This window comes from Aotus nancymaae, unplaced genomic scaffold (genome assembly GCF_030222135.1).
Source record: "Aotus nancymaae isolate 86718 unplaced genomic scaffold, 86718_ANA_hifiasm-v0.15.2.pri h1tg000049l, whole genome shotgun sequence".
Taxonomy (NCBI): domain Eukaryota; kingdom Metazoa; phylum Chordata; class Mammalia; order Primates; family Aotidae; genus Aotus; species Aotus nancymaae.
Window position 1 is genome coordinate 29,629,891 of NW_026988463.1, and position 21,339 is coordinate 29,651,229.

The window sequence follows — 21,339 nt, forward strand, 5'->3', positions numbered from 1 at the left end:
TTTAGTTGTTATTTCTTTTTGCACATTTATCTTTTACAATTTTTTGATATTTTAAATATTTTTGTGCTTATTCTAATTTTTAAATTTTTAATAGTTGTCTGTTCCTCTTTCTATTATTTAATTTATTTAAATATTTAAAAATTAGTTTATACATCATATTTTATGTTTCCTTTCTCAACAGTTTATAATTTTTATATGGGGATATTTTGCTATAATATTTTCTATTCATTGTAATTTTTGATGAGATTTGGACATTTTAAAAAAATCTACCTGTCACAGTCTTTGTAATGTAGCTTTTTTTTCTGGCATACATTGAAACCTATTGTTTTAGCCAGAGATTCTGGGAATTTCTCAGACACGTTCTTAGGATATATCTTGTCTGAAAATTTGTGTTTATTTTTAGTTAAAGAAATTTATTAGTGATTTTGCTTAATGGCCAGTCCTCATTTGCTACATGTGTTTTCTCTTTGTAGTACTGCAGTCTCTCTACTGCTGTAGCATCTACCTTAGATCTTAGCAGATTCAAACTGTCATGCCAAAAAATGCTATTATAGTAGTCTGCTTTCATGCTGCCAAAAAGACATACCCAAGACTATGTCATTTATAAAGAAAAAAGGTTCAATGAACTCACTGTTCCACATGGCTGAGGAGGGCTCATAATTGTGGCAGAAAATAAAGACAAAGCAAAGTGGCATCTAACATGGTGGTAGTCAGAGAAGGGGCATGGGCAGAGGAACTCTCTTTTATAAAAATGATCAGATTTTATGAGACTCCTAACTATCACAAGAACAACATAGGATATACCCGTACCCATAATTCAATTACTTCCCACCAGGTGTCTTCCACAACTAGTGAGAATTATGAAATCTGCAATTCAAAATGAGGTTTAAGTGGAAATACAGAACCAAACCATATTAGCCACCACTTTCTTTAGTATTTAATGCCATGGAAGACAGAAACCAGTTTGTGAAAAGACTCTTAGAAGCTAGAAATAGAAATGTATGTGTCACTATTTTTCTGGGGTTTATTTAATTTATTTATTTATTTTGGTAAAATTGAAAAACAAGTTGGCAGTTTACTTCTAAAGGCACTACATTCTGTTTTGGGAGCAGGAAGAGCTTTACTGGATAAGTGTAACAGAATTATTTTTCTATGTGATTCTTTGCATTGTGCTCACCTGGGGTACTGCACACAAGTAACTTATTTATAAATCTTCCACAAATGTGTTTTGGTCAGTATGTTTTTGTTGAATTTAGATGTCTATAAAGGAAGTAGGGCCTGTGGTGCTTTTCTATGCCATCTTGCTCATGCAGTTTGTATAATTTTGTAGGTTAGATCTATAGAGTATACAAATCTTAGCCTAGCAAGTGAAGTAACTTGTTACTTTTATTTTCTTTTCAGCTATGTGTTCTTATTTTGCCCAAGACCTTTGGCCAGAGCAGGACATAAAAAAATCATTTCAAAAAGTGATAATGAGAAGATATGGAAACTGTGGGAATGAAAATTTACCACTAAGAAACGAATGTGAAAGTGTGGATGATTGTAAAATGCACAAAAGAGTTTATAGTAAACTTCACAAATGTTTGACAGATACCCAGTGCAAAACATTTCTATGTTATAAATATGTAAAAGTCTTTCATATATTTTCATATTCAAATACATCTAAGATAAGATATGCTAAAAAGAATGCTTATAAATGTGAAAAATGTGACAAATCATTTTGCATGTTTTTACATCTAATTCAACATGAAAGAATTCATACTAGATTGAATTCCTACAAATGTGAAGAATGTAGCAGAGCCTTTAACCAGTCCTCACACCTTACTAAACATAAGAGAATTCATAGTGGAGAGAAATCCTACAAAGGTGAAGTATGTGGCAAAGATTTTAACCAGTTCTCACACCTTACTAGACATAAGATAATTCATCCTGGAAAGAAACCCTACAAATGTGAAGAATGTGACAAAGTTTTTAACTGGTCCTCAAAACTTACTGCACATAAGATAATTCATAGTGGAGAGAAACCCTACAAATGTGAAGAATGTAACAAAACTTTTAACTGGTCATCAACCCTTACTAGACATAAGAGAATTCATAGTGGAGAGAAACCCTACAAATGTGAAGAATGTAACAAAGCTTTTAACTGGTCATCAACCCTTACTAAACATGAGAGAATTCATAGTGGGGAGAAACCCTACAAATGTGAAGAATGTGGCAAAGCTTTTAACCAGTCCTCACACCTTACTGCACATAAGAGAATTCATAGTGGAGAGAAACCCTACAAATGTGAAGAATGTGGCAAAGCTTTTAATGAGTCCTCAACACTTACTAGACATAAGAGAATTCATAGTGGAGAGAAACCCTACAAATGTGAAGAATGTGGCAAAGCTTTTAACTGGTCCTCAAGCCTTACTGCACATAAGAGAATTCATAGTGGAGAGAAACCCTACAAATGTGAAGAATGTGGCAAAGCTTTTAACCGGTCCTCACACCTTACTAGGCATAAGATAATTTATAGTGGAGAGAAATGCTACAAATGTGAAGAATGTGACAGAGCTTTTAACTAGTCCTCACACCTTACTAGACATAAGAGAATTTATACTGGAGAGAACCCCTACAAGCGTGAAGGATGTAGCAAAGCTTTTGACTGTTCTTCACACCTTACTAAACATAAGAGAATTCATAGTGGAGAGAAACCCTTCAAATGAGAAAAGTGTGGTGAAGCTTTTATCCATTTCTCAAACTTTACTAAACATTAGACAATTAATAATGGAGAGAAATCCTGCAATTGTGAACAGTGTGGAAAAGGTGTTTGTGTATTCTTAATCTTTACTGAATATAAGAATTTGTGCTGAAGAGAAACCCTATACAAATGTGAAGAATGTGGCAAAGGCTTTTGTGAATCCTCAGCACTTAGTAAACATAAAATAATTCATACTACAGCATGTGGGAAAGCTTTTTAGCAGCAACCCTTACTAACTATAAGCAACTTCATCCTGGAGAGAAACCTGATACTTTTAAAAAATGTGGAAAAGTTTTAACTAGTCCTTACACCTTACAGAACACAAAATAATACATAATGGATGGAAACTACTAATGTTAAGAATGTGACAAAGCCCTTAGTATATTGTTAACCCTTGCTAAACATAAGGTAATTCATACTGGAGAGAATTCCAGCAAATGTGAAAAATGTGACAAAGACTTTAACAAGCTCTCAACATTTATTACACACAATTCATACTGGAGAGAAATCCTACTAGCATAAAGAATGTGTCAAAGCCTTTTACAACTCCTCAATTTTTAGCAGACATAATTTATATTGGAGAGAAACTCTACAAACCTAAAAGTTAGGACAATGCTTTTCACAATATAAAATAAATCATAATGGTCCTAGACCCCAGAAATGTGAAGAATGTGTCAAATCCTTTAAATGGTTGTCACTCTTGATTGTTGGTAAGATCATTCACACTGTAGAAAACTACATGTTTGAAAAATGTGACAAAACTGTTAACTACTATTCACATTTTATTGCACAAGAAAGCATTTATACTAGAGAAAAATTCTACAAATATCAAAAAAGGTGGAAAATCCATTGATACCTGCTCATATCTTACTCAACATCCAAGAGTTTATACTTAATAAAAGCATAGCAAGTGCAATTACTGTCAAAATAGCTTTCAGAAAATATGTCATTAAAGTGAAGAAGAGCATTCATTCTGAAGACAAACATTACAAATATAAAGAGAGTTGTAGTACCATTACTTGTTTCATAGATGTTATTGTACAGATTTTGTATTAGAAAGAAGCCTGAAGCAGTTTCTCAAAACTTATTAAACATCAGGGAATTTATATTATATTGGAGAAAAAAACTAATAAAAGTAATGAGTTTAACTAAAGGATTGTTCAAAAATGACAGCTAAGAAAACACCAGAGAGTTCATCATAAAATATATGTTTGCAGATGCAGTAACTATGAAAACAACATTTACTTCAAAATTAAGTCTATGTCAACATCAATAATTCACAGTAGAAAAAACTAAGACACTGACCCTTCAGGCATTACACTAAATTGGAGTGTTGAGTGTAGAATTTATCCAAAAGTAAAGTTGTTAGATAAATTATTTCTATATAACTTTAACAAAAGAAAATTTGAGAGTCGTAGTTGCATTCAAAGGATACTTTTTTCATTTAAAAACCTTACAGATTTATTTTTAGAAAATGAATAATAATTCAACCACAATTTACTTCATGTGGCATATTGTATTTTTATGGTCACAATAAAAATTATATAGAAGTATAAATAAAATATGTTTCTATGTCTCAAATATTTTAAAAAATTTGTTATATATTTTTCTTTGAACATGTGAACTACCTATACATACAGGCTTTTAGTTTTGATTCACATACAGTTAAATATATACATGTTAGTCTAATGAAATGTCTTAAGTGTAATAGAATTATAGAGTGAGTGTTTTTGTGTGTATGAGTTTTACCAATTTTCAGAAAAAGAGCAATATTGAAACAAAACAAATTAATACAGTGACTAGTTTACTAGGAAACTAAAACCTTCAAGAATGCTGAATGCAAATCTATACTCTATTTTTTATTTAATTCATTATTGTACAGACCCATAATTTCCTGTTTCTTATAATTAGTTTTTTGTTTTACAGTATAAGAAATATTCATTGTAAGCCAGTTATTAGATAATTTTCATAAAATGTAGTAGGGCAGACAAAATAATTTTTAGATGTAATTTCCTAATTCATGTTTTTTGTTTGTTTTGTTTTGTTTTTAGAGCATTTTATTGTTTTCAATTGGAGAAATATCAATAAGCCTACTCTCCTCTAGTTATTGTTGCTTTAACTTTTTGTAATTGGCATAAGTAAATTTATCTATAAAGCCAATTTATTCAAGGAATTACTTGGGAGGCTTCATGAATCATGAGGATTTTAGGTTTTTCTTTCTGGGTTTTTTTTTTGAGCTGGAGTCTCGATCTGTCACCCAGGCTGAAGGGCAGTGGCTCAGTTTCAGCTTACTGCAAGCTCCACCTCCTGAGTTCAAGAAATTCTTTTCTCAGTCTCCCAGGTAGCTGGGATTCAAAGTGTCTGCCATGACACCAACCTAATTTTGTACTTTTAGTGAAGACAGCGTTTCACAATGTTGGACAAGCTGGTCTTGAACTCCTTACCTATTTGATCTGACCCTCAGCTTCCAGAAGTGCTGGGATTACAGGTGTGAGCCACTGTGCCCAGTGAGAATGTTTTCATACATAAATGTAGCAAACAAACATGACACTGCTTCTCATGTAACAGATGCTCCATAATAAGCCATAAGTATTTTTGCTGGAGTTAGTTTGCCAGCTCAAGTCAGATATGGAAAATATCAATGGTAAAGAAATAATGTTGCTTCTTCATGTGGAGAGAACATTTTTTCCAGGCTGCAAAGGAGACACTTGCTGAATTTAAAGAGGAATTCTACTCTTTTTTTTTTTTCTGATTATCTTCAGTTTTGTTTTTCTTCTTATGTGTGTTTTAACTATATATGCATCACAGACCTTCTTTTTCTGTGTTATGGCTACAGTCTTCTCACTTTCGTTTTTATGTCATGTCATTTCACATGGTACTTTGTAGATTTTGATGAGAAAATTTTTTTCTGTTTTTGTTTTTTTTTTTCTCGAGATGGAGTATTGCTCTTTTTGCCCAGGCTGTAGTGCAAGGGCATGATCTCTGCCCATCAAAACCTCTGCCTCCTGGGTTTTTCTTCTACCTTAGCCTCCCAAGTAGCTGGGATTGTAAACATGTGCCAAAATGCCCAGCTAATTTTGCATTTTTAGTAGAGGTGGGTTTTTTCCATGTTGGTCAGGCTGGTCTCAAACTCCCGAACTCAGGTGATCCACCCACCTTGGTCTCCCAAAGTGGTGAGATTACAGACATGATACACTGCCTGGCCTGAAACTTTTGATGCAGTAAAAGTTGGTTTTAACTGGAGAGTTTGTTTGTCAATATACCTTTGACATCAGATAAACGGTAGACACTATTCACAGGGGGAGAGAATTAAATTACTTAGCATTTTTTTTTGTAAAAGAAAAATTTTAAAAGATTCTTACAGAAAGTGTGTCAAATATGAAATATATCTTTATAATTAAATTTCTAATAGTTAATGGTAATAAATTTTTAATGTTTCATGACATGCTTATGGCACAATTTATGTTTTCATGCAAAATCTCTATATTTAAGTGTGAATGTTACAGATTGCCAAATAGTAAAATAACCTCTGTAGATTTTAAATTTGAATTTTTATATTGATATTATAATTTGAAGGAATTTCTCACTGTTATTTTATATATGTGTTTGGGAGGTGAAGTTCAGCATACAGTTTTCATACTTGGTCACCTATCTGTAGCCAATTCCTTGGTTATTTTCTCTGGAAAACATGTGAAGATTATGCTAGTTTTTGAATTAAAATATTTTCTGTTTTTCTGCATGCAAATTTGTTTAGTATGTTCACAGAGTGGCCAGTCATGGGACCACCAGCAGTCATGGGATCACCTGCCTTTCTACTGTCTTTTATATCATTAGCATTAGCACCAGAAACTTCAGGTGCCCCAAACTTAACATTAAAGTCCTAAAGTAAATCAGCTTCGTCCAGGCAGTGTGCAGGGTCCAGGGCATGATGTTAAGTATTGAAGTTTCTATGGTTATAATTGACATATGACAGAATAGCACAAAGCTATATATTGTTAATACTATTCAGTCAAGTTTATGACAAATATAGATCATATTTGAAATATTGTTAACTTTCTATAAAGTTCTAAAAACATATTTTTTAACTTGGCATGAAATGGGTACTTATTTTTTAAAACATGATATTTTGAAGTATATATACATTGATGAATACTTAGCCCTGTGTAATAAATGCATTAACTAACAGAGTTAGCTTTTTTTGGTGAGACCACATGGTATTGTCTTAGCATTTTTCAAAAATACATATACATTTTTATGAACTATAGTCATCAAGCTGTACAATAAATCTCTTGAAATTATTTTTTTCTATACAACTATAATTATGTATTATTTAACAGATATTTTTCCAACCTCCCTTTTCTTCTAATTACCTTGGCACCTGGTGTTCACCATGTTATTCTGTACTTCAGTGAGATTAAATTTTTTAAGAATACGTTTGTAAGTGGAATCATGAGATACTAGTCTTTCTGTGACTGGCTTATTTCAACAAATATAATGTCTTCCAGGTTAATCCATGTGACTAAAAATAATAGAATTATTCAAAAAAGTAAAATGTATTCCATTTTGTATATATAGCATATTGTGTTCACTTCTGTATTAGATGTTGAAATGTTGGTGCCGTATTTGGGCTTCTGTGAAGAGTGCTGCAAACAACAGAGAAGTGCAAGTATTTCTTCATTCTCATTTTGAATATATATCTAAAAGTGCAATTGCTGGATTATATGGTAGTTCAATTTTAATTTTTTTTCAGAAATTTCTATTTTTTTTTTTCATGGTTGTCCTCATTTACATCCAAACCAATGGTGTGTAAGCATTTCCTTTACATCTTTACCAATGTTTTCTTTTTATTTTACCTAAATATCTCATAGGCATTTCTTTTTGTTTTAGTATTTTTGTTTTTCTCATAGGTAAATTTTATAAATATCTCATAGGTATTTTTTGTTTGTCTTTCTCTGACAATAATTGACATTAAGCATTTTTCAGTTTATCTCTTGGCCATATCTTTTCTTGAAAAATATATTTAAGCCTGGGCTTGGCATGGTGGCTCATGCCTGTAATCCCAGCACTTTGGGAGGCAAATGTGGGTGGATCACCTGAGGTCAGGGATTTGAGACCAGCCTGGCCAACACAGCAAAACCCCATCTCTACTAAAAATACAAGAATTAGTCAGGCATGGTGGTGCATGCCTATAATCCTAGCTACTAGGGGGAGCTGAAGCAGGAGGATCACTTGAACCTGGGAGGTGTAGTTTGCAGTGAGCTGAGACTGTGCTGCTGTACTCAAGCCTGTGCAATACAGTGAGACTCCATCTGAAAAAAAAAGCCTGCTTCTCATAGTTATTTCTTTTCTGTTTTGTAGTCATTTGAGTTTCTTGCATTTTTTTTATATTATCTTCTTGTCACAAAATTTGCAAATATTTTCACCCATTGTTCAATCGTCTCATGATGTTGATTGTATCAGATTCTGTGTAGCAGGTTTTTACTTTGAAAGAATCTGACTCATCCATTTTTTTCTTTTGTTCCTGGGATGTTGAGGTTAAATTTAAAAATTCACTTTCCAGATCAATGTTATAAGGTTTTTAATCTGTATTTTTTGTAGTAGTTTCAGAGTTTCCAGCCTTACATTTAAGTAACTAATTTATTTTAAATTCTGAGATGAGAATCTTATTTTATTGCTTTGCATGTGGACATAAAGTTTTCTCAACACCATTTATTAAAGATACTGTCTTTTCCCTAAGGAACTGTCACCTTTTTAAGTACGTTACTAGTATTTAGATAAAGGTTGCATTATATCTGTAGATCATTATGTGTAATAGAAATATTTAACAATATTAATGCCAATTAATTAATGTGTAATAGTTCTCCATTTGTGTTTTATTTAATTTTTTATTTGATACTCTTGAGTGTAATGTAAAGTGTTTCAACTTTTTGGTTGAATTTATTTCAAAATATAGTTACTACAGTTATTGTAGATAAAATTGTTTTTAAATTTCATTTTGAGATAGTTGTTAGTGTGTGTATAGAAATCCTACTGACTTTAGGACATTGCTTTTTGTTGAAAAACATGTGCTTTGAATAAAGAGAACTTCCAAACAGGCTTTGTGTGAGCAACATGGCTGTTTATTCACCTGGGTTAATTCCCATTTGTTTATTTCTGTTGACTTTGTCAAAAATAAGTTGGTTGTAGAAGTGTAGCTTTATTTCAGGGTTCTCTCAACTGTTCCAGGGAGATATATATATAATTGTAACAGAATCATATTATACTGGTAACTGTAGCTTGTAGTACAGTTTGAACTCAGGTAATTTGAGGTCTCCAAGTTCATACTTTTAGTGCAAAGTTACCTTGGCTATTTGGACTGGTTCATTCTTTCATATAAATTTTAGAATAGTTTTGTTTAATTGTATAAAAAATGGAATTGATAGTTTGATAGAAATAGCACTTAATCTGCAGGTTACTTTAGTCAGCCTGCACATCTGAATTATATTGGTTATTCAATGTCATGAGCATGGAATGCTTTTCCATTAACATTTGTGTGATCTCTGATTTCTTTCAGCTGTATTTTTTAGTTCTCCTTGCAGAGCTATTTTACTTCTTTAATGTAATGTATTTCTAGGTATTATTTTGTTAGTGTCTATTGTAAATAGAACTGTTTTTAATTTTGTTCTCAGCTTCAATGTCATTAGTGTGCAGAAATGCTACTCATTTGTTTTTGTATTGATTTTGTTTTCTGATACTTTAATGAAGTCATTTTTAGGCTTAGGAATCTTTTGGTGAAATCTAGGTAGAAAATTATGTCATCGGTGAAGATAATTTGACTTTCTCTATTCTTATATAAATGCCTTTTATTTCTTCACTTTGTTAAAATGCTCTGACTGGGACTTCAAGAACTATGTTGAATAGGAGTGTTTACAGTAAATAGTCTGGTCTTATTTCTGTTCATATGAAGAGTGCATCCACATTTGCCTGTTCAGTATAATGTTGGCTAAGAATTTGTAACAGATAGCTTTTATTATTTTGAGGTACGTTTTGCAAATGCTCACTCCATCACAATGGTTCTGGTGAAAAAAGGAACAATGGGTTAGAAAGTATTTGTAGAATACTTTTCTGATTCAATTGCTGTGTCAGATTTTTTTGCTTTATTATTTGACATATAGAAGTCTCCACTTCAACAAAAGATGGCATTAATTTCAAGTTAATATGCTCACACATATTCTCCCTAGAAGGGTATTGGTGTGTTTCAATCAAAATGTAGCATTTCTGGCCAGTCGTGATGGCTCATGCATGTAACTCCAGCACTTTGGGAGGCCACGGTAGGTGAATCACCTGAGGTCAAAAGTTTGAGACCAGCCTGGCCAACATGGTGAAACACCATCTCTACTAAAAATACAAAGTTAGCTTAGCATGCTTGTGCACACCTGTAATCCCACCTACTCAAGCGTCTGAGGCAGAAGATCACTTGAGCCCAGGAGGAGGGTGCAGTGAGGCAAGATGGCAGCACTGCACTACAGCCTGGGTGACAAGCATGACCCTATCTCAACAACAAAAATGTAGCATTAATGGCCTTTCTTATGCTGCTGTGTTCATGTAAAATAGGAAGGCAGAAAATAAGGCAGAGTTAATCATGGCATTTTTAGTTTCTACAGAGACAGCATCTAAAAGCTAGTGGTATGTCAACTAGAAATACTGATATTGGCTGGGCATGTAGCTCACGGCTGTAATCCCAGCACTTTGGGAGGCCAAGGTGGGAGGATGACGAGGTCAGGTGCTCGAGACCAACCTAACCAACATGGTGAAATCCCATTTCTACTAAAAATTTTAAAAAATTAGCCAAATCTGCTGGTGCACCTCTGTAATGATAATATTTAAAAACTGAAAATAATACTTTATATTTTTAGTTTGTTTTATAGTTTATAAAAATTAATTTCTGAATTATTAAGGTAAATAACTTGAACATGCTGATACATAAACTTTCATCTAAAGGATACTGTTAATATTTTAATAGCTTATGATTTTGTGTCACAATCGCCACACTGGATTTACTGGAAAGAAGTAGTTTATTTTCTAAGTGTAGAGAATAGGCTTTGCATACTCCTAAGTATATAGATTTTTTAAGATTAGGACTATAATTATGTCTGAATAAAATTTATAGATTTATAGTAACAGAAATTTTTTAAAAATAGATGTGAGAAAGCAATAAAAGCAAGTAATTAAAATGAATATTTTTTTAAAAAATTCACGTGTTCAGTAAACAACATTTAAAACCACCTTGTAAGTGACTGACCAGTAATTTCAATCTATAATTTTAGTCACTGAGAAAACTTAATATCATTTAATTATTCAATTAGAAAAAGTATTTTATATTAGTGTTTCTGCAATTTTCAGAAACTTTAGATAACTCAATGGATGATGATGGGCATGCGGACCACAAATTTTCTAGATAATAATAGGCTCATTTTAGCTTCTAACACAAAAATTCAATCTATTTTAAAAGTAAAATTACTGTCTTTTTTAAGTCATAAGAGGGATATTATTGTTAGAATCCTTTACCAAATTATTTGTTTTGGACTTTGTAATAAGTACTTTAAACTAAAAATGAAATTCTACGTAGTAGCTAAGGGTTGAAAAAATGTGGTATTTTAATTTCTCTTTATTTTACTAAATTAGAAAATTCAAATCTAAAATGTGTGGTCAGGAATGAACACAAGAATTGGGTTAGAGCTTGTTTGGCCTAATGGTTAAGATTGAAACTCAGCATCAGGTTATTCCTGATTGAATCTTAGTTCAGCCACTTATGGGCTGAATGACCTGAATACGGTTTCTTGACCTCTCTGTGCTTGACTCCTCAGCTGTACACTGAGGATAACACTGCCAAAATTCTAGCGTTTTGGTAAAATGGAAGCAATTAATGCAAATAAAGGTGCCAGAAGAGGGCTCCACACACAACAAGTGTACAGGAAATGTATAAGCTCTTATTTTTTGATTCTGTTAAGTCATAAAAAATTCTAATCCTGAAAACAAGGTGACCACATTAGTAGCTTGTAACTCATTTTCATTCTTACCAGTCAATCTGGGGTGTAATTGAGGTTAGCAAATTTCCATGTATTCATATACAGCATAAATAGAAATATGAAAAGATTTCTTATTGAGTACTACTCTCACTCCAGTAACAATAGATAAATAAGCACTTAAATCCTGGGTGTTTGTCAGTTTTAAAAGTAGAGAAGGAGGCAAATTGTTTTTTCATCTATTTATTTAATAAATTTCTTATTTATGTTCATTTGATAAATTTAAATGTAGTTTAGAAATATATATTCAAGCGATCCAAGATGGTTGAATAGATACAACTCCAGCACACAACACCCAGTGAGAGAGACACAGAAATACAGAGATATCCTGGCTCCAACTGAGGTACCAGGTGCATTTCAACAGGTCTAGTCTGATGGTGAGCAAAGCCCACTCAGGGCAGACTGAGGAGGAGGGGGTGCTGTTTCACCCAGAAAGTGCATCTGACCAGCGAGTGGGAGGCTCCCCCTCTGGCACTCCAGTCCAGTACAGTGCTTCCCCCAAAGCCTGAGCAATACACAGAATGGGGGATCTTTGCCAGTCAAGCGAGGGGAATTACAAGAATGGAGTTTAATAATAATCCAGGACGGTATCCCGGATTGGCACACAGACCTAAACAGATGTATACGGCTGGCAGAACTTGTGAAGTGAGCTATTGCCATCTACCCACACCAGAGAGAGAGGGAGCTATAACGGGAGCAGCTGGGTGGCCCCTACCCGATGACTGGAGAGACAGGAAGCTGATGGGGGAGATGGCTGGGTGCTACCGGGAGGGTCCCTACCCTCCCTCACAAACTCCAGAGGGCTGAAGTTCTGACTCTAGTGGGTTGTGCAGCCAGTGCCACAGCCTGAGCTGAACCCTGAATGATCCAGCCCAGTGGAGGAAGGGCACAACCCACCATTGGAGGGGTGGGACTGGGCTACATGTTTTAACAAAAAACACAGGAAGCCTATGTAGCAATGGGACGGCATTCTTGACAACCCAGCAGCACCTACAGGTCAGCAGAGGAGGTGGGCTTAATCTCCCAGTATAAACAAAAAAAGATACAGGACGCTTCCCTAGTAACCTAAAGGAGTCCTTAGAAACCCAGTAGTGCCTCCACAGGCAGACAAGTGAACTCATCAAGCAGCTCCCTGACAACACAGCCAGGTAAACCCACAAAGATGGGAAAAAAACAGCGAAAAAGATGAAACAATCAAAGACCAGAACACCTCTTCTCCTTCAAAAGATCACAACTCCTCAACAACACAGGATCACATCATGACTGAAAAGGAATGCGATGAATTGACAGAAACAGGCTTCAGAAGATGGATAGTAACAAACTTTTCTGAGCTAAAGGAACACGTTCTAACTCAATGCAAAGAAACCAAAAACCTTGAAAAAAGATTGGACAAAATGCTAACTAGAATAACCAGCTTAGTGAAGAACATAAACGACTTGATGGAGTTGAAAAACACAACATGAGAACTACGTGAAGAAACACAAGTTTTATTAGCCGAATCGATCAAACAGAAGAAAGGACATCAGAGATTGAAGATCAACTCAATGAAATAAAAAAGAAGGCAAGACAAGAGAGAAAAGAGTGAAAAGAAATGAACAAAGTCTCCAAGAAATATGGGATTATGTGAAAAGACCTAACCTATGCTTGATTGGTGTACCTGAATATGATGGGGAGAATGAATCCAAGCTGGAAAATACACTCCAGGATACTATCCAGGAGAACCTCTCAAGCCTAGCAAGGCAGTCCAAATTTCAAATTCAAGAAATACAGAGAACTCCACAAAGATATAGAGAAGCCCCAAGGCACATAATTGTCAGATTCACCAGATTTGAAATGAAGGAAAAACTACTAAGGGCAGCCAGAGAGAAAGGTCAGGTCACCCACAGAGGGAAGCCAATCAGACTCACAGAAACCCTACAAGCCACAAGAGAGTGGGGGCCAATATTCAATATCCTTAAAGAAAAGAACTTTCAACCCAGAATCTCATATCCAGCCAAACTAAGCTTCGTGAGTGAAGGAGAAATTAAATCCTTTACAGACAAGCAATTACTGAGAGATTTTGTCACCACCAGACCCGCCCTACAAGAGCTCCTGAAAGAAACACTAAGCACAGAAAGGAACAAGTACCAGTCACTGCAAAAGCAAACCAGTGGACAAAGACCAAAAATGCAATGAAGCAAATGAGTCAACTAATGGGAAACAAAATCAGCCAGTAACAAAATGGCAGGATCAAATTCACACATAACAATAGTAACATTGAATGTAAACAGCCTGAATGCCCAAATCAAAAGACACAGACTCGCAAATTGGATAAAACGTCAGAACCCATTGGTGTGCTGTATTCAAGAAACCCATCTCACATACTAAGACACACATAAATTCAAAATAAAGGGATGGAAGAAGATTTACCAAGCAAATGGAGAACAATAAAAAGCAGGGGTTGCAATCCTAGTCTGATAAAATGGACTTCAAACCAACAAAGATTAAAAGAGACAAAGAAAGATACTACATACTGGTAAAAGGATCAATCTAACAAGAGGAACTAACTATCCTAAATATATATGCACCCAACACAGAAGCACTCAGATACATAAAACAAGTTCTTAACAACCTAAAACGAGATTTAGACTCCCACACAATAGTAGTGGTAGACTTCAACAGTCCACTGTCAGTATTTGACAGATCAACGAGACAGAAAATTAACAAGGATATCCAGGACTTGAATGCAGAGCAGGACCAAGTGGATCTAATAGACATATACAGAAGACTCCAACCCAAATCCACAGAATATACATTTTTCTCAGCACCACATTGCACTTACTCTAAAATTGACCACATCATTGGAAGCAAGTCAATCCTCAGCAAATGCAAAAGAATGGAAATCATAACAGTCTATCAGACCACAGCGCAATCAGACTAGAACTCAGGATTAAGAAACACACTCAAACCTACACAACCACTTGGAAACTAAACAACTTGCTTCTGAGTGTCAAGTGGATGAACAATTATATGAAAGTAGAAATAAAGATGTTCTTCAAAACCAATCAAAATGAAGACACAACTTACCAGAATCTCTGGGACACCTGTAAAGGAGTGTCAAGAGGGAAATTTATAGCAACAAATGCCCACATGAGAAACAAGGAAAGATCTAAAATTGACACCCTATCATCAAAAATGAAAGAATTAGAGGAGGAAGATCAAAAAAACTCAAAAGCTAGCAGAAGACAAGAAATAACTAAGATCAGAGCAGAACTGAAGGAGATAGAGACACAAAAAAACCCTTCAAAAAATCAATAAATCCAGGACCTGGTTTTGTGAAAAGATCAACAAAATAGACAGACTGCTAGCTAGGTTAATAAAAAAGAAAAGTGGGAAGAATCAAATAGATGCAATAAAAACGACAAAGGGGATATCACCACTGATCCCACAGAAATACAAGCTACATCAAAGATTACTACAAAGAGCTCTACTCACATAAACCAGTAAATCAGGAAGAAATGGATAAATTCCTAGACACTTGTACTCTACCAAGACTAAACCAGGAGGAAGTTGAAACCCTGAATAGACCAATAACAAGGGCTGAAGTAGAGGCAGCAATCAACAGCCTACCATCCAAAAAAAGTCCAGGTCCAGATGGGTTCACAGATGAATTCTACCAGACGTACAAAGAGGAGCTGGTTCCATTCCCTCTGAAACTGTATCTAAGAATAAAAAAGGAGGGAATCCTCCCTAACTCATTTTATGAGACCAACATCATCCTGATACCAAAACCAGGCAGAGACTCAACTAAAAAAAAAACTTCAGGCCAATATCCATCATGAACATCGATGCAAAAATCTTCAATAAAATACTGGCAAACACATCAAAAAGCTCATCCATCATGATCAAGTAGGTTTCATCCAGGGGATTCAAGGATGGTTCAACATACACAAATCCATAAATGTAATCCACCACATAAACTGAACCAAAGACAAAAACCACATGATTATCTCAATAGTTGCAGAGAAGACCTTCAACAAAATTCAACAGCCCTTCATGCTAAAAACTCTCAATAAACTAGGTATTGATGGAATGTATCATAAAATGATACAAGCTATATATGACAAACCTACAGCCAATATCATACTGAATGGGCAAAAGCTGGAAGCATTCCCTTTGAAATCAGGCACTAGGCAAGGATGCCCTCTCTCACCACTCTTATTCAATATAGTATTGGAACTTCTAGCCAGAGCAATCAAGCAAGAAAAAGAAATAAAGGGTATTCAATTAGGAAAGGAGGAAGTCAAACTGTCTCTATTTACAGATGACGTGTTTGTGTATTTAGAAGACCCCATCGTCTCAGCCCCAAATCTTCTCAAACAGATTTGGGGCAACGTCAGCAAAGTCTCAGCATACAAAATCATTGTGCAGAAATCACAAGCATTCCTATATACAAATAACAGACAAACAGAGAGCCAAATCAAGAGCGAACTACCATTCACAATTGCTACAAGGAGTATAAAATACCTAGGAATACAACTAACAAAGGATGTAAAGGAACTCTTCAATGAGAACTACAAACCACTGCTCAATGAAATAAGAGAGGATACAAACAGATGGAAAAACATTCCATGCTCATAAATAGGAAGAATTAATATTGTGAAAATGGTCATATTGCCCAAGGTAATCTATAGATTCAAAGCTATCCTCAACAAGCTACCAATGACCTTCTTCACAGAACTGGAAAAAAACACTTTAAATTTCATATGGAATCACAAGAGCGCCTGCATAGCCAAGACAATCCTAAGCAAAAAGAACAAAGCCGGAGGCATCACACTGCTGGACTTCAAACTATACTACAAAGCTACAGTAATCAAAACAGCATGGTACTGGTACCAAAACAGAGACATAGACCAATGGAACAGAACAGAGCCCCCAGAAGAAGCACCGCACATCTACAACCATCTGATCTTTGACAAACCTGGCAGAAACAAGCAATGGGGAAAGGAGTCCATGTTTAATAAACTGTTTTGGAAAAACTGGCTAGCAATGTGCAGAAAGCAGAAACTGGACCCCTACCTGTCACCTTACACTAAAATTAACTCCAGATGGATTAAAGATTTAAACATAAAACCTAATACCGTAAAAACACTAGAAGACAATGCAGGCAAAACCATCCAGGACATAGGCATAGGCAAGGACTTCATGACTAAAACACCAAAAGCAATGGCAATAAAAGCCAAGATAGACAAATGGGATCTAATTAAAATTCAGAGCTTCTGCACAGCAAAAGAAACCATCATTAGAGTGAATCGGCAACCAAGAGAATGGGAAAAAGTTTTTGCAATCTACCCATCCGACAAAGGGCTAATATTCAGAATCTACAAAGAACTAAAACAGATATACAAGAAGAAAACAAACAAGCCCATTCAAAAGTGGGTGAAGGATATGAACAGACATTTTTCAGAAGAAGACATATATGAGGCCACCAAACATATGAAAAAATGCTTATCATCACTGGCCATTAGAGAAAGGCAAATCAAAACCACATTGAGATATCATCTCACACCGGTTAGAATGGCGATCATTAAAAAATCTGGAGACAACAATGCTGGAGAGGATGCAGAGAAATAGGAACACTCTTATACAACTGGTGGGAGTGTAAATTAGTTCAACCACTGTGGAAGACAGTGTGGCGATTTCTCAAGGATCCAGAAATAGAATTTCCATTTGACCCATCAATCCCATTACTGGGCATATACCCAAAGAACTATAAATCGTTCTACTATAAAGACACATGCACACGTATGTTCACTGCAGCCCTGTGTACAATAGCAAAGACCTGGAACCAACTCAAATGCCCATCAGTGATAGACTGGACAAAGAAAATGTGGCACATATACACCATGGAATACTATGCAGCCATAAAAAACGATGAGTTCGTGTCCTTTGTAGGGACTTGGATGAACCTGGAAACCATCCTTCTCAGCAAACTGACACAAGAACAGAAAGCCAAACACCAAGTGTTCTGACTCATAGCTGGGTGTTGAACAATGAGAACACGTGGACTCAGAGAGAGGAGCATCACACACTGGGGGCAGTTGGGGGGTGTAGGGGAGAGACAGTGGGGCGTGGGGAGGGAAGGGAGGGTGGGGAGGCATAACATGGGGAGAAATGCTAGATATAGTATGCACCTAAAGTTAAAGAAATAAATTAAAATTAAAATAAGAAAAATAAAATGATTTTAAAATACAAATAATCGTCCTTAATAAAATAAATAATGGATATACTATAAAAATCTGCTCATCTGTTTTCTTTCTCTCCTATCTGATCATCCTGTTTACTAGAAAATATTAATTAAAAATCAACAGAAAAGTGGAATTTGATTGATTCGGTGGAGTGCAGCCAAGCTTTTCAGCTGTGGAGTTTAGTGCCTGAAGTTCTTTGTGCTGGCACCAGAACCAGATCTCCAGATGAGCGGGTTTGTCTCAGTGACTCTTCACAAATCTGAACTTCTTCCCAAGCTGGTTAATGACCTTATCATTTTGCCAGTTATCCAGGTTTAGGTTTTCTCTTCAGGGTTCTTTTCCCCCTTCCTTCCTACTCCCTTTGTTGCTGCTACAGTTTGAGACAACGTAATCTCTTTCCTAACTGTTCTACCCTCTTGAATTCATCTGATATATTATGGCCTGATGAATCACCTTAATATAAGTCATTAAACACATTAGAAGTAATTCTAAGTAAATAATTATAATAAGTGTAAATAAAGCAAAATATAGAAAATGACAAAAATGAAAATGTGAACGAGAACCACCACAACCTTAAAGCAATAATAACCCAGCTATACCAAAAATGCACAGGAAACACTTGCAGTTAGAAGCTTTAAGAAGTTATAATAAAAACATCTAAAACGTAACAGTTCAGAAGAGTTTAAAGTAAAAGATTGGCAAAAGATATGCCACAAAATACATAGAGACAGCTGGTATAGCTATATTTTCAAATAAAAAATATATTTGGACAAACAACGTCACAATAAATAATGACAGTTACTAAATTTTTTTAATGATAAAAAAGAGAAAAATCTGCAATTATTTTTAATGTTTAGCTTTTCTTTGTAAAAAACTTATATAAAAAAACTTAGAGTCTTTTGATTAAAGTTAAAAATCTATTGCTGCAAAATTTAACTGATTAAAAGATTTCCAGATGTCTTGACTCCAAGAGATTTCTTTCCAACCTGACCTTTCATTTCTTACAGATTTCACACTTCCAGATTTCTTTTTAGCAAACACGATCTGAAATCATTTGTAGGTAATCAGAACTTCAAGCATATGGAGGCTCTGGCTGAGGCAGCAGAATCCTGGGAGACAGAACCCTGGGAGACTCAGTGTCCCCACCAGAGACCCAGACTTGGGCTAAGCCCACCACTGCCAGGGCTCCTACACAGGACCTATGTGGCCAACCTGGGCTCATTCTTCCCTGTCAGTCCTCCTGGTCTCTCTGAGGGCTGCCGATCCACCAGAGTGTAGCTCTCCTTCCAAAAGCTGGAGCTTCATTCCTCTTTGATTCTCATCCATTCCCATCTTCCTCCTTCACGAGTTTCAGAACCAAGGAATGAAACTTCTCAAGGCTCTGTCGATGTCCCACACTGATGAACGTCATCCCCAACTGCTGGCCAATGCAAAAGAGCTCGCTCTCCCCCTCCTCTGTCAGGGCACTGGTGGCTTCATCAAGCACTGCGTACTTCAGATGCAGGTAGAAGAGTCGGGCAAAGGAGAGCCGTTGCATCTCCCCCGGGGACAGAACATCATACCAGTTTCAATTCACCTGCTGGTCCAGACCCTCTGTCCTTGCCACCAAGCTGGACAGGCCTGCCAATTCCAAGAACCTCAAGATCCTGTCATCATCAGTAGAACCTGAGTCAGGGTAAATCTCCTTCAAGGGATATATCACCTGCTCCCGAAGGGTCCTGTCAGTGAAGAACGGCTTTTGTGGCAGGAATAGCACCCTATGAGGCCCAAAGACCATCAGCATCTGCACTGAGCCAAGTGTGCTCATCCAGAGGCCGCCCAGAACCCGGAGCAAGGAGATCTTGCCAGTGCCTCTGTTGCCTGTGATGAGCAGGCACTGTCCCTCGGAGATCTGTAGGCTCAGATCCTTGATTAGGGGTTTGTCAGACGAGGGAGCAGAGATGGAGACCTGCTCAAGGAGAAACACTGTGTCTGCTGGCTCTGCTGCTGGACATCCCGGGGCCTTGTCCAAGCCCCACTCACTCTCACCCAGGATCTCACAGTCCTGTGACTTCAGGGACATGTCCAGCAGCGTCGTGGACAGGTCGCTGAGCTGAGTGAAGCAGCCAATGAGGTAGATGCACACAAAGGCGTTCTTGCTGACGGGGATGCTAAGCTCTGCGGGACGCAGTTCTCCATAGACTCCACTGAAAATGGGGATTGCGATGACAACGTAACTCAGGATGCTGCCCAGATAGTCAAAGGTGTTGATGCCGATGTACAGCCAGAGCTCCTCGGACATCAACTCCCTCTCAGTCTGAAGGAGTCTCTGCAGCCTGCGGTCTGTCCTCATGTGCTCCACACGCCTAGCTCTGTAGAAAGCAGCAGGCTCCGCATTCACCCGAATCTGCATGTGCTTGAACCTAAAATCTCCCTCCAGCTTCTCCTGATGCACCAGCTTCGTCACAATGGGCCCCATCAAAGTTTTGTTCACCACAGTCCGCAGGATGAAATACCCGAAGATGCTCACAGGCCAGAGCCAGCCTGTGCTTTGGAAGCACTGGTAAGTGTAGTAGACAAGGGTGAAGGGGGAGACAATCAGCTTGCTGGCCATGCTGCTGAGCTGCCGGCAGAATCACTCCACATCCTGGCTGATGCGCTGGTCTGGGTTATCGATGTCATCGCACAGCACGTTGAGAGTGTAGTGCACACGGCCCATGGAGTTCAGAACAATGAGCATGACAGCCAGGAATGTCAGAGTCTTAAATGCTTCCAAGTCTTTGTTCCCAGGACCCCATAGTAGGGACTGGGGATCAAGCCAACATGGTAGATCACCAATTGCTCTGGCGCCAGCTCTGGGCACGGGACCAGGGACCGCCATGACCTGAGACCCGACGGACTCCCTAAACTTTTTTTAAAGCTAAACTGACCAGGAAGAAACAAACATTTCTGAACTTGGATGCATCTCAACTCATCATCTCAAATTGCAGAAAAGAAAAATGACAGAATTAGAGGTAGTGTTTGACAAATCTATTAACATAATGGTAATTGATAGATCAATTAGGTAATATATTTTTAAGCATGTAGATGATTTGAACAATATGGTTAAAAAGCTGATAGAGTGTACAGTATGGACTATTCTTCCCAATAAATGCATATATATATATTTTTCAGGCACGAATTAATCTTTTATGAAAAATGTTCTCCTCAACATAATAATAGCAAACACATTACATTTATTTGTGCCAGGCAGTGTTGCAAACAATTTAGAATACATTTAGTCCTCACAACAATTCCAGGGATTTGGCATAGAAATATTCCCTCT

General features: G+C 36.5%; 1 protein-coding gene and 1 pseudogene across 2 annotated transcripts in view; one reads left to right on the forward strand and one right to left on the reverse strand.

The window, feature by feature from the left end:
* The window catches only part of LOC110567470 (zinc finger protein 724-like), a 47,221-nt gene extending 38,607 nt beyond the window's left edge, over positions 1 to 8,614 (forward strand). For both annotated transcript variants that reach the window (XM_064362708.1, XM_064362707.1), the window contains one exon: positions 1,402 to 8,614. In XM_064362708.1, the coding sequence (XP_064218778.1) occupies positions 1,402 to 2,567 (1,166 nt within the window). In that variant the 3' untranslated portion in view covers positions 2,568 to 8,614. The remainder of the gene's footprint in view (positions 1 to 1,401) is intronic.
* A 10,722-nt stretch (positions 8,615 to 19,336) lies between these two features.
* Positions 19,337 to 20,643, reverse strand: LOC105705682 (lysosomal cobalamin transporter ABCD4-like; annotated as a pseudogene).
* Positions 20,644 to 21,339: the final 696 nt, after the last annotated feature.